The 14,049-nt window shown below is 37.4% G+C and overlaps 1 protein-coding gene across 1 annotated transcript in view; it reads left to right on the top strand.

The window, feature by feature from the left end:
• Window positions 1-14,049, top strand: part of LOC134233068 (titin-like) — a 177,995-nt gene that overhangs the window by 53,363 nt on the left and 110,583 nt on the right. Inside the window, 22 exon segments of the mRNA XM_062715064.1 lie at window positions 79-1,881; window positions 2,419-2,469; window positions 3,019-3,254; window positions 3,406-3,631; window positions 3,740-3,920; window positions 4,126-4,429; window positions 4,554-4,845; window positions 5,039-5,126; window positions 6,481-6,750; window positions 7,007-7,172; window positions 7,353-7,493; window positions 7,634-7,825; window positions 7,977-8,173; window positions 8,358-8,487; window positions 9,335-9,670; window positions 9,997-10,171; window positions 10,428-10,645; window positions 10,783-11,276; window positions 11,488-12,232; window positions 12,486-12,681; window positions 13,021-13,238; window positions 13,405-13,827. Coding sequence (XP_062571048.1) covers window positions 79-1,881; window positions 2,419-2,469; window positions 3,019-3,254; window positions 3,406-3,631; window positions 3,740-3,920; window positions 4,126-4,429; window positions 4,554-4,845; window positions 5,039-5,126; window positions 6,481-6,750; window positions 7,007-7,172; window positions 7,353-7,493; window positions 7,634-7,825; window positions 7,977-8,173; window positions 8,358-8,487; window positions 9,335-9,670; window positions 9,997-10,171; window positions 10,428-10,645; window positions 10,783-11,276; window positions 11,488-12,232; window positions 12,486-12,681; window positions 13,021-13,238; window positions 13,405-13,827 — 7,082 coding nt within the window.

The following is a 14,049-nucleotide window of genomic DNA, read 5'->3' as shown; positions in this document are numbered from 1 at the left end:
TTTTTTAACATTTTCTGTACCCAAATGTTGTGTTTTATCCATTTTAACCTTAATACATGTGTCTGTGTTTAATTATAGTAAACCAGAAATTAAACCAAAACCATCCCCCAAACCTACCATTTCTAAAATGGATACTAGTGTGATACCAAAACCCAGCCCAGATTTTGTGAGTGCTGAGGCCAAATTCTTTCAAAGAAAGCCAGTTGAGGTTGATGATGTTCAGGAATCTAATCTTAAGCCATCAGAGATAGCCAGGTATCAGAAGTCAGGAGTAACAAAACCTGAAGATGAAACAGATTTTAGACAACAGGGCATTGTTGTCACAGAAAGTGATATGATACAAAGTCCATTCTATTTGAAAGACCAAGACCAAATAGGATCTGTACAAGTCACAAAAATGACTAGAACCCAGATGATTTCTACACAATATCAAACAGAATTTGAGGGAAGGTTTGTTCCAGAACAGCAACCTGATTACATTTCTTCTGATGTCATTCCTAAAGAGAAACAGCCATTTGAGGTGGATCTTGGAGTATATGGTTCAGAGCCATCAGAGGTTACCAAGAAAACTACAACTGAGGCTTCCAAGAAATTTCAGACAGGAATTACAGAACAAAGGCCATCTATCCAGCAACCAAGCTTTGTTTCAGCTCAGTACCAACCAGGACAACCGACTCCGGTGGAGGTAGACCTCGGTGTGGACCAATCTGGTTTGGAACCGTCTGATGTCACAAGAGTGACATTTGATCAAGTGTCCAGAAAATTTCAGACTGAAGTAACTGGAGATGTACAACCCCCACAAAAACCTATGTATAGAGCAGTGGAGTTTAAACCAATGCAACCAAAACCCACAGCTGTTGATCTTCAAGGTAGTAAACCTCAACAAATAAAGGAAACTCAGGTGAAAACAACAGAGGTTACAAAGTATGACAGTGGAATGAGTTGGAAAGCACCAGCTACTCCACAACCAGATTATGTGTCTGCTGAAGCCAAGTACTTCCAAAGAGGACCTGGGCCTGTAGATATTGAAGTTGATGAGGAGGCAAACCTAAAACCATCCGAGATTGCTCAGTTAAAGAAACAGCAGACTCTTGCCAAACGTTATCCACCAGAAGTTCCCCCAAAACCTAAAACACCAAAACCATCTGCTGCAGGAAAACCTCATCAGAAGATGGAATTCTACACTGCTGTCTCATCCCCAACTCAAGTCCATACATTTGAAGAAACTTTCAAGTTACCTTCTAAACCTGCAGGATTTGCTTCTGTCAAACCTCCTACACCAATACAGAAGACACCCCCTGTTGAGAAGACGGTGTACTTTCCAGACGATAAGCTGTCTGTCACCTCTGTGACATTAGACACAAAACCACCACCACCAGCAACTCTACCCAAACCAAAGAAACCTACAGAGGCAAAGAAGTCAGAAGCCAAAATCCAAATGACAACTCAGAAACCAAAGCATGTGAAGCCAGAAAGACCCAAACCAAAGTTTTCACCGAAAACAAAAAGAGTGGAACACAAAGTAAAAAGTGAGAAAAGGGTTACTTTTACTAGTACATCAGATGAAGGACCTCGTATAAAGTACAGATCAGAGTCAGATACACTCTTCACAGAGTCTGATTCAGAGGCCCCAAGCTGGGCTTATGTAGGACCCAAAATCCACAAAAAGAAACCTACCGACAAACCCAAAAAATTGATTATAGATATTGAACCCCTGAAGTTACAGCCAGATTTGGTTGATTCCTGGGAGCCAATTCGAGCTCCTGAACCTCCCAGACAACATTACACTGATACAGAGTCTGAAGATGTCTCCTGGACCCCACAACATGTCATTATCCCCCAGGTGGCCTCTGACATAGAAAAGAGGGAGGAGGAACTCAGGTTAGCCTGTGTGGGAATTTAATGAGTGGCTATTACCATTGGATGAAAGCTTACAGCAGTTTTTTGTCTGTTTTTAGTGTTCTTTATTCTTGATCTTTCTTGAGTGAAATTCTCATATGCAAGTTAATTGATTCAGTCCCTAAAGGATTCATTTCGCTGGCTGGATATGCATACTAGTAAACCTAAATTTACAGGATGACTGTTTCATTGCTTCTGCTTCAAACTTTGAAACTTATTTCATCTTAGTGATGAAGTATGGGCTGTCAGTTTTGCTTCTGCTTTTTCCTTGATACTGTTGTTCTTTTTCGATTTAATTCTTTCTTTTTTTCAGACCTTAAACCCAAGTTTTCCTGTAATTTGTTTTTTATTACTGAAATATTCAATTTAATGAAGCATGTCATCTCTTAGAAATTTTTTAGAAGTTTTTATGCATTTTTGATTGTGACAGTGTTTGAAATAATGTGTAACATGTGTATTTGTTTAATCAAGCAATTTATTGATGTCATTTTGAAATTAGTTGATGTCATTTTTTCACAGACCATATTCAACATCTTTGGATATAATGACCATGCCAATCCACGTCAAACAGTGAGAGCTGTGTGCATGAATGAGTGGCCCTCAGAATTGTCTCTCCACTTTACTTTGTTTCACAGTCCCCACTATTTAAAGATAAACATGAATATCAGAGACTATACATACTGAAAAAGAAAACCTTTTCCCCAAGTTGTTCTTTTAGCATGTTCACTGTTGAAAAACCCTGTCATTATTTCTACCAGCCAAACTTTACCTACACAAGAATCTTATTTGGTGAAATTCGTTGTTCCATATTTGATCCATGCTGCAACTGAAGATATTCCTCCCCAACCAGAAATCAAGCCTTATTTATCTTCCATGTCATTTCTACAAGTCCATGAGTTTACTAGTAATTTATGGGGTCAATTATAAGTACTCTAATTGACTGATAAATAAAACAAGATCTTTGATTGGTTTAAAGTATTCTTACTTAAAGTTGTACACTAAAATTGGGCACAAGTTTTTTACACTTTCTGAAGTACATTCTCTCATAACATTATTCCTTTAAATTCTGAATCATGTACTTATTGAATGTTATTAAATTATGCCTTGCCGTTTTTGTAGGGACCTTTACCGTGAGTCTGCCGTGCGTGAATTCATTCGGAGGGAAGGCCAGGCCCCTGCGGAGGAGGATCTGTACCACAAGGACAAGAAACGCCCGCCCAAGTTCAAAACACAAATCAAGAACTTGACAAACCTGAAGGAAAATGACTCGGCCCACTTTGAGTGTAAACTTATGCCATATGGTGATCCTACCATGAAGGTCGAGTGGTACAAGGACAACCAACCACTTCATCATGGTAATAATTTTTTTTTGAGGAATTTCATATAATTTTGGTTTGTTTTATTGATTGTTGTTTTATATACAAATTTCATATTATGAATAATAGAACCATGCATTTTTAAAAAATAAATTTGAAGTTTTTCTGATACTGAGTTTTTCATTTTCAGGACACCGATTTAAGCCAATGTTTGAGTTTGGCTTTGTTACACTGGACATTCTGTACACCTACCCAGAGGACTCTGGTGTGTACGAGTGTAGAGCCACCAACAACTTTGGAACAGATGTCACTCAGGCCACAATCAAATGCAGAGGACAACAAGCCATCATTGCTGAGACACAGCTACCAGGAGAAGGGGCTCTGCGTCTCCAGGAAATGGAAGAAAACTGGAGAAGGTGAGGAGCATGACCCTAGTCTGTCTTAGTTTACTGACCTATTTCTTTTATACATTTATTTTGATTTGATGATTATTCACTATTTATTAATTACTTTCTGATTGACAGACCGTCCCATCTGGATGAGAGAGAAATGGAGGAACCAAAGATGAAATATCCCCCCTCTATTGATATGAAGCCGGAGCCTGTTGCCGTGGCTGAAGGAGAACCAGCCAAATTCATGGTCAAAGTCAGCGGCTATCCCCGACCACGAGTCACATGGTGGGTCAATGGAACCATGATCATGACTGTAAGTATTTCATTGTAATTTAATCCATTTTTGTAAAGTATTCTTTCATGTCAACATTTGCTCCAATTTAGAATAGAGGTGTAGCATTAAAAATGAATGGATGAAAAATTTCAAAATACTTCGATTGTTGAGGAAATAAGTTTGATAATGGATGAGATAATGGGTACTGTATTTAATTTAAAACTTGTTTACTGTTGGTTTACAGAGTAGCAGATTTAAGATCCGCTATGATGGAATGATGAACTACATGGACATACCCAGAGTTAGGGAGTATGATAGTGGACAGATCAGGGTAGTTGCCAAGAACACTGAGGGTGAGGCAGAGGCCAGCACGGTCCTCAATGTCCTACCCAAAGAGGACTTCCGCTCCCAGCTCAGACAAGCTCCAAAGGGTGAGCTACAAATCGAGCTAGACCACAGACGCAAGATCGAGCTCAAGAATGTGGAGTTCAAACGTCCGTTTGAAATTCCCAAAGCTGCTGACTATGAACTTAAACAGATTGAAAGAGGTTAGGAATATGTGTTACTTTGATCTTCTGTTTACATGTTAAACAATTTATGGCTAATATGAAATAGGAATAAATTTATGCAAATGTATTGTTTGTTAATCATGGTTTATCTTTTTTTAAACAGCACACGAAACCAGAATCAAGATGAAACATGACAAAGAACAATACATGAAAACTGACAGTAAATTCATGGCTCAACCCAAACCTGACCAGCCGGCTCGCGTGGTGAGACCGGACCGACCAGAAATCCAGATGGAGATCCAGAAGGCCCGGATGGTTCCGGTTATTCCAGATCAGATAGTTCCCACAGAGGACAGCAAAGTGTCAGAGACACAGATCATGTTGGAGAGAAGAGAGCCACCAGTGTTCATCAAACCCATCAGACCTCTCAGGGTCACTGAGGGAACACCTATCACGTGTGTTGAGAATATTTTTGTCATTCTTTACTTTTAAAAGGAATATTTGGAAATATTTCTCTATTTTCATTCAGACAAAGCAGTTTAGGAAAGCAGGATTTTTAAAAAAATTATTGATGCTGAACTTTTAAGAATAATGACGTCATGTATGATTAATGCAAGCCCTTTTAAAAATGTGTTTGTTTCTTTGTAGAATTGAGGTTCAGTTCAAGGGTTACCCACCACCCATCATTTCCTGGTACAGAGACAACTTTGAGATCCACCCCTCTCATGATTTCCAGGTAATATATACAGTAGCTAACATTTAACATGTTTTAACCAATAGATTGTAGGTTTAAAACAAGTCATTATGCATAGTTTGAAATTTTCATTATTCCATTACATTATATTCATTTGATTAAAAATGTTAATTAAATTCTCAAGTTTTATACTTTATCATCTTGTAGGCCTATTTATTATTTCCTAACTTTTCTCCCAAGGTAAAAGGGGGTCACAAATTTTTTGGGTACAAAATTGATTTACTTAATGCTTTAATTATAATTTTATTCTAATCATTGTATACATTAAGTCATATACAATCAATTGTAACAGTAGTACATGTACCAATAGTCTTAATTTTGTAGAAGCCTTCTATAGTGAATTAATATTTAACTACCTTCAACAATTTCTCTTTCATTTTGCTTTCACAGTTGAAAGTAAGTATCTAAAGTGAATATTCAGTGTCCAGTTGTAACATACTTATTCACCCACAGCAAACTAGTACACATTATATACCAATTCCAAAGTTAATAACTAGTACACATTATACCAGTTCCAAAGTTACTATAGAAAATTGTACAAATAAATGCTGTTATTTAATTTCCATAAATTTCAAATTAATTACAATCTCAATGAATTTCCTCAAAGAAAAAGATTAATTTTTTTTCTATGAAAATTTAAAATGACAGAAAAATATTGCCACAGCAGGGACAGTCACTTAGTTCATTGTTTAGCAAACAGCACAGTTTTGTTGATAATACAATTCTGTAGCACTGTGAAATCTTTTTGCACAACTGAAATAAATGTGCAGTAATCTCTGTCTGAAGTATATAATTCATTTACAGAATATTTACATGTATCAGGCATGCTTTTTTTCAAAACTTTCAGCCAAATATTTATTTTATATGAACATAAACCTTTCAAAAATATCAGCACTGCTTTTGAGTGGTTTTTTCAATAAATGACAAGCTATTAGAAAAGTAGTTAAAAGAAATTTTCGCAGAATCTAATTTCAAGAGAGAAATTAATGTCAAAATAAAGATTCCATTGATGAGAAATACTCAGGTATAATAACTAATGTAAAACATTGGTACTTCATTGTCTTAGTCTACTGTAGATCACTTAATTTTCGCGATACCTTATTTTCGCGAGATAGTCATTGACTCTTTATTAGCGAGAGAAATTTTTCACGAATAATGGTCATTGCTCTATATAATCTTAAGTGATACTATTAAACGCGAGAATGAAATTTTCGCGATCATATCTTCTCGCGTAATTACGCGAAAATAAAGTTCTCGCGAATAAATAGTGATTTACAGTATTTTCCTTTGTTAGATCCACACTACTGAATCCACCTTTCTATTTTACTTTTGCTAGATCCACACCACAGAATCCACCAGCAGTCTCCACATCCCTGAGGTCTTCCCAGAAGACACGGGAATGTTCATGGTCAAGGCGTACAACATGTACGGGACGGTCCAGTGTAAGGCCAAACTGACTGTGGTGGAGGAAGAGGAGACAACTGAGAGAGTTAACTCGCCGGAGTTCAGGAACCTGATACATGACCTTAACACCGTACAGGGAGAACCCGCGACATTCGACTGTCAAGTGACCGGCCGCCCTAAACCTAAAGTCCAGTGGACAAAGGTATGTACTCATAATCTGTAAGAGAAGTGGAGGTTTCAGGAAGTGTAGAGAATTAAATAGACATTTGCTCCATATATTTTTTCTTCAAATGCTTCCAGAATATTGTGTACAGGGTAATCTTTACACCAGGTTATTTCACCCTTCCAATCTTTGGGAAAAAAATTGCCTCATAAATGTAACATAAGGATTTCACAGTTTCTTTGATGTAAAAAAGATATAAACTTTTTAATAGTGAATGAAAATTTTAAATTTGTAGGATGGAAAGCCACTGGAGGAGTCTCCTCATATGAAGTTCATTGAGGAGGATGATAATTATACACTACTGATCTACGAGGTCCAGCCAGAGGACGCCGGTCAGTATGACTGTGTGGCCATCAACACAGTGGGAAAGGCCACCTGTACAGCCAGACTCAACGTGGAAAGTAAGTCACATACATCAGTGTAAAAGAAAAGCATTTTAGAATGATGTAGTCAATTTAAAATGGAGAAATCCTGAAAACCTAGAGCTGTTGATTCAGTTGCATGGCACAGTAGACTTAGTATAAAATATATGTTGGTTTCATAAAAACTGATGTACACAATGTACATTTAAATTCTTACAGTGCCAGTGAAGCCACCAGAGCCAATGGAACCTCCCACTGAGGTCCCTGATGAGGCCCCAACTGTAGCCTCTGAACCTCAAAATCTGATTGTGGATGAAGGAGAACCTGCCACCTTTACATGCAAAATCAAAGGATCACCAGGTATCTATAAGAAATTCTTTGTGTATGGAATAGGATTAAAAAAAAAAAAAATTTTGTTAATACATGTATCACTGTCTCTAACTTAATGTGAAAAGGCCTCCTGATGAAATGGATATCATAAAGTTTGTATTTTGTTCCAGCTTCTATTGTCAGTTGGTACAGAAATAATCAGCTCATCAAGCCCTCTAAGTACTTCAGAATGGAGTCTTCACCAGACGGAGTACACAGCCTCAGTATTCTGGAGGCCTTCCCAGAAGACAGTGGTAACTACCGCTGTGTGGCCCGCAACAAAGCCGGGGAAACCACCTGTGGTGCACTGCTCAAAGTTCAAGGTCAGTAAATTAAATACTCTAATTTTAGCCTTGCTTGTTGCGTTAATGTGGATTCTGTTGTTTTTAAATTGAATGATGAATTAATTTATACATCTGGTGTAGTGTTTAATTAAGATTTTTTTTCTAAAGATAATTTTATCATGTCTTCCAGGATTGGAGAGTGATGCTGAACCACCTTCAATTGAGTCCAGAACTCAACCACCGAGCTTCAACCAGCCCATCACTAACACACTGGTGGTGGAGGGCAGCCCTGCTAGATTCGAGGCCAGATTCTCAGGTGTGCCACCTCCAGAGATTACCTGGCTGAGGAACGGTCTACAGGTCATCCAAAACTCCAAGAACTACCAGGTATTTTACAAAGAACAAGTTCTCTACATATGTACATTAATGTTGCTCTGACAGTTAAAAGGTAGGTCATTTTGAGATTTTTGAATAATTGAACTATATTTATATGCACCTTTTAATGTTTATTTTGAATTATTTATACTGTGAGTTTAAGGTTAATAGAGTTTACATTTTAATTTTTCTACAGATTGAGAAGAATCCTACATCCACTGTGTTGACAATCAAGCAGGCATTCCCTGAAGACAGTGGACTGATCACATGTAGAATCAAGAACATATCCGGCACCACTGAGTGTTCGGCTGAGCTTTATGTTCAAGGTAAGTGGACCATCTTACATCTGCTAAACAAAAAACGAACAATTGAACACTAAACAAAGATCAGATAGCAAGGTGAAATCTGACCAAACATAGGGTGATGTCCAAGGCACAGGTGAGTGTTTTGTTTAAAAAGTACATGTATCTTGAAAGCATGAATAAATCCTACTTTCTGAAATAAGATGGATAAAATAATATGATGATGAATGCTTTAATGGCATGTTGTTTGTTCCATGTGTTTTTCAGATTCATTACAGAGGCATGCTCAGAGTCAACATCTTCAATATTCTGTTTTATTCTGATTTATGTTTTTGTTTTATTGTCACAAACAAAAATAAGATTTCTAAGTTGAACCTTATTTCAGTTTGTGCACGTTTGATAAGACATAGTTATAGCATGACAGTTAATTAATCATTAATGAATGTTTTCCTTTCAGGTTATTTATGGGATGTATTACATATATTTTTGTGTGTATTACTATTTAAAACTGATATTTTTTTTCCAGCATGATTTTGATGTTTATTTTTTATGTGATACTAACATTAAAACATTTAAACTTGATCAATCCCTTTGCATATCCCTCCACTAAAAATTGTCAATCTACTAACCAAAGTTTGATCTCCAGAGCAGAGCAGTTTGAGTTTAGATAGGTCTGTGCATGAACAGTAAACATCAGCTGCATGATGAGAGAAATTTGTCTTCTGTGAGGATAGCATGGCAGAGCTGTCAAAGGTATGGACATAATATGTAATAAGTATAAACAAAAATTATAGTGTAATGTCTTGATCACAAATGACAACACGAATCACTCAAGGAGTGAATACTCTATAAGTTAAATTAAATTTTCTAGACTCAGAGGAAGCCAGACTTTTGGAAGAGAAATATATCACAACAATACGAACAAACCCACCTGAATTCATCAAAGCATTGACACCTGTGAAGGATTTGAGACCAGGTGAAGATGCACGACTGGAGGCCCAGATCTCGGCCTATCCCCCACCCAAGTACAACTGGTACTTCAGTGGTAAGGAAATAGTTCCCTCGGACCGGAGAGAGATAGAGCAGGATAAGGACACCATTATTCTGATAATCCGACAAGTGAAGCCAGAGGACCAGGGAGATTACACACTCAGAGTACAGAACGAGATGGGAGAGATCACCTGCCGGACAACACTTAATGTTCAAGGTAGGTCAAGGTGTTTTGTAGTTTTAGCCTATTTTATCCTATGTATATTTCTGATCTGGAGTTTTTCTTTGGTTTGTTTTCATGATATATGTATGTAACTTATGATACAAAGAAAAAAAACTTGATTTCTTTAAATTCCTACCTCAACCCCCTAATTTTTTGCAAGAAATGTTTGGTAACTAGCTTTCCTTTCAAATTCCTCTTTAGGAGAACATTTCATTTCATTGTATATTTATGTAAAATATTTCCTCAGTCATAAAAATTTAGTCTTAACTTAATTCGTTACAAATGATTATTGGTTGACCATTCATCTTTTTTTTTTTCAGGCAAGGAAAAGGAGGTAGCCTTGCCCTTCAGTGACACAAGACAACAAACAATGACAGTCACCCAGACTACAACTACCATCACAAGAGAGGAACACACTGTGTCTCAACTGATGAAGCCAGTGTTTAAAGAACCCCTAGAACCAGAGATCTACGTCAGGGAAAGGGGAATCGCAAGGTATGAAAAAAAAATAAGTACATTGATTTACAGTAGAGTGCAGGAAACAGGTTTATAATGAATTATAATGATATTATGCTTATAGTAATTTTAAATCCCTTTGGTTTTAAGACATTGAAAATATATTAGGTTTAAAACAAATCAAAATGTTTTTCACTGGTAAATTGCATGTTTGTATTTTACATGTACATATTTTTCATGACTGACATTTTAATTTTGGATAATTTAGCCATTGTTCACTTGATGTACTTTACAGACTAGAATGTAAACTGGATGCCTACCCACCTCCTCTTGTCACTTGGTTCATCAACGGAATGGAGGTCCATCCTTCTCCTCATTACGAGGTTCTCTATGAAGACGGCAAATCTGTACTTCTCATTATTGAAGTTGGACCTGAGGATGTTGGTGAATATACATGCAAAGCTGTATCAGAACTTGGAGAGGTTGTGTCTAGCACCACTCTTTATGTACAAGGTAAAAATTGTTGATTTTTATTTAGAATAGAGCAATGTCTAGAATTACAGTGATAAAGTAATTTACAATCCACTACGTAATCTAAAGGAAATATATCACCTCATTTTTAAACTTAATAACAAACTCTTTTTAAACAGAACCAGCCACAGAGGAGATGCCTCCTGTTCCTCATCGTCCTGAGGACACAGCCTTTGTACAGCCCTCACCTTCCACCTCACTCCAGCCACCACGCTTTTCTGAACCACTACAGAGCGTTGAAGTTGTGGATGGGGAAGAACTGAATGTTCCTTGCAAAGTCATAGGAAAACCACCTCCTCAAATTTCTTTCTTCCACAATGGCAAGAACATTGACCATGATGAGGAATATGTCATCACATACAATCCTGAGACAGGGGATGTCACTCTACTCATTGTGGAGGTCTTCCCAGAAGACGAGGGAGAGTATGTGTGTGTGGCCCACAACCCAGCGGGAGAGGCCAGCACTAGGATGTACCTCAGTGTTCTTGACTCTGGACCAGCAGAGGATGTTTATGAGGAGGCTCCAATGGATGTAGAACAGACTGAAGTGAAATTCACCATGCAGCTACCTCAAGAAGGAATGGAGGTCACGGAAGAGGATCTTGTGCCACAGGTAATGGCTTCATCTACGTTACTGAAATTACTTTTTTTTGGTTGGGTGAAAGAAATGTCAGTCAGTGCTTTATGTAAGGTTAAAAATGTGAAATTGTAAAGTTGAAATCAAGTGTTTAGCAACAAGCATTTTTGTCTAACAAGTTGCTAACAAGTTATTTTTTTAAAAGATTGTTTTACAACTTATCAATAAACTGTTTATTTGAATACAGGTTATTGAGAGACCTAAAGCTGTGGCATTGCAACAGGAGGTCCCCAGATCTCCATCCCCTGAAGTTGTTTACCAGGCCACTGTTCCAGTTCCCAAATCACCAGAGGAACCAATGGATGAAGTCCAGGAGGAAATTTTGGAACAGGAAGTAAAACCCAAGGTCATTGAAAGGCCAAAACAAAAACCACTTGTAGAGGAAAAGGTGAGGGATGAATCACCAGTCAGAGAAGTTGTGACTGTAGCTCCCGAAACTACAAAGCCAAAGGAAGACAAACCTGAAGTTTCTGAAGAATCAGTTGTACCAGAAATTGTGACAAAGAAAATTAAGCTACCAGGTGAAAAACCTATTGATGAAAGACTTGGCAAAGAAGATTCATTTCCGGGAGAGGAACCACCAAAGAAGAAACCAGAGGTGACTGCTCAGTATGAAACAGTTCTTGTACCAGAGGCAGCTGAGGAAGTACCACCAGAGTTTACAGAGGAACTCCAACCTCAGATTCTGCCTGATGGAGAAGAGGTGACCATGACTTGCAGAGTTGTTGGTAGCCCAATTCCTGTTATCAGATGGTACAAGGATGGACAGGAACTGATGCCAAGTACTGACTTCCATATCAGCTATGATGAAAACACTGGATTATCTACACTGACAATACCAGAGGTATTCCCTGAAGATGCGGGAGAATATTCCTGCTCAGCAGAAAATATGTTTGGTGATGCCACAACATCAGCCAGCCTTGTTGTGGACAGTAAGTTTTTTTTATTGTGAATGAGAGGAAAGATAAACATTTTTTTTGAAAAGATGTCTGAATAAAAATCAAAATTCTAAACCTATCTATGTGGAATTGCAAAGCACAATGTAGACTGTGAATCTAGGGTTTTTTTTAAGTCTGTTTATCCTACCAATCTTGGTTTGGGTGAATAAAATGAACTTGAATCTTCATTATTAATTTTGGTTGCTTAAAATTGTTATTAAAATTGTGATTTATCATTATTTTCTAGCAATGCCAGATGAAGAGGTTCACAGAAGGACCCAAATGGACACCAGCACCTACCAGACATTTACACTGACACAAGATGTCCCTGACTCTGCTGTGTTGGAGACACAGGATCAGTACAAAACCACACTTGATATTCCACCTCAATTTATTAAACCACTGGAAAATGAAGTGACAGCAAAAGAGGGAGGAAGCACTACGTAAGCTCAATAGTCCTCACATTATACATCAAGTGATGTAGTATAATTATTATACCCCAGTAAATGAAGTTTCATTGGGTATCATTTTGTGAGTTTGTTCACAGTACCTCTAGTCTTCTCTAATCAAGGGCATCTGAAACACTTCTCTACTCGTAAATTTTGGGTCAATTTTAAATTTTTTTTTTACTTTAAGAAATTATAAATTTTCAATAAAACATATTAATGTCATGAATGTGCAAGACCATTTGCTTGCAAAAAGATCTTTCCTTCTCAAATATATGTTTTGTACATGTCATTAGTACCACATTGAAATAATTGCATTCATATTCACAATTTAAGGCTTGAGGTCATAGTAGCAGGAGAGCCACAACCCAAAGTGACGTGGTACAGGAATGAGGTTCAGATTGTTCCAGACAACAGAACAATGATTGTCCCAGAGAGAAATGTCACCAAGCTCATCATTGATCACCTCCGACCCGAGGATGATGCCGAGTACATTTGTGTGGCAGAAAATGATAGGGGAGTGGTCACATGCAAGAGCAAACTCCATGTCATCCGTAAGTGTAGGGCCTCAATTGTGGCCAATATTTGATTCCTTGTTCAAATAATGCATCAAAGGTTTTTTTTAAAAATTATATTCAATTTTACAATTTTTCAATATTTCTGAAAGTGGAATGAAACCAGATCTCCCAGCTTTAATTATGATTATTTGATTTTAATTAGCAACAAGAAGAGTGGAGTTTGAAATACCAGAGGAAAAAGTAGAGAGGGTAAGAGATACAACTATTCCTAAGTATGCCATCTCTGAAGACGAGACTGCTCCTAGTGCAAGTGAGGATGAATTACCAGAGGACAAAATAGTACCTCCTGAATTCACGGAGCTTCTACAACCAGTTACCATACGAGATGGTGAACGCATTGAATTGAGAGTAAGCTTCCGTGGATTCCCTGCACCAAGAATCCGCTGGTACCACGAAGGCAAAGAAATCATGAATAGTGCCGACTTCCAGATTACTATTGACTTCAACAGAGGCCAGAGTACACTCGTTATTGTAGAGGTGTTTCCTGAGGACCAGGGTGAATACACTTGTACAGCCAAAAACAAGTACGGGGAAACCATCACCACCTGCCGGCTAAATGTCATTTGTAAGTATTTTATAGGTTTGCTGAATTGATGATTTAGAGTGAATGTTAAGTCATCTTTTGATGAATTAGTTTCTCTTTTTTGAATTATTCTGTTTATTTTGAATAGAAATCCTTTTCTGAATTTAGATTTTAGATAATTCTGTCTCTCTTTTATTATGTATGTAGTTTCTCCTCCCATGCATACTAGTTAAGTTTATTCTTGCACATTTTCTGTGTGATTTT

This window comes from Saccostrea cucullata, unplaced genomic scaffold (genome assembly GCF_032062105.1).
Source record: "Saccostrea cucullata isolate Sc308-1 unplaced genomic scaffold, CSIRO_AGI_Scuc_v1 ctg50, whole genome shotgun sequence".
NCBI lineage: Eukaryota > Metazoa > Mollusca > Bivalvia > Ostreida > Ostreidae > Saccostrea > Saccostrea cuccullata.
Note: the sequence above shows the minus strand (reverse complement) of the source record. Positions and strands in the feature narration are given on the sequence as shown.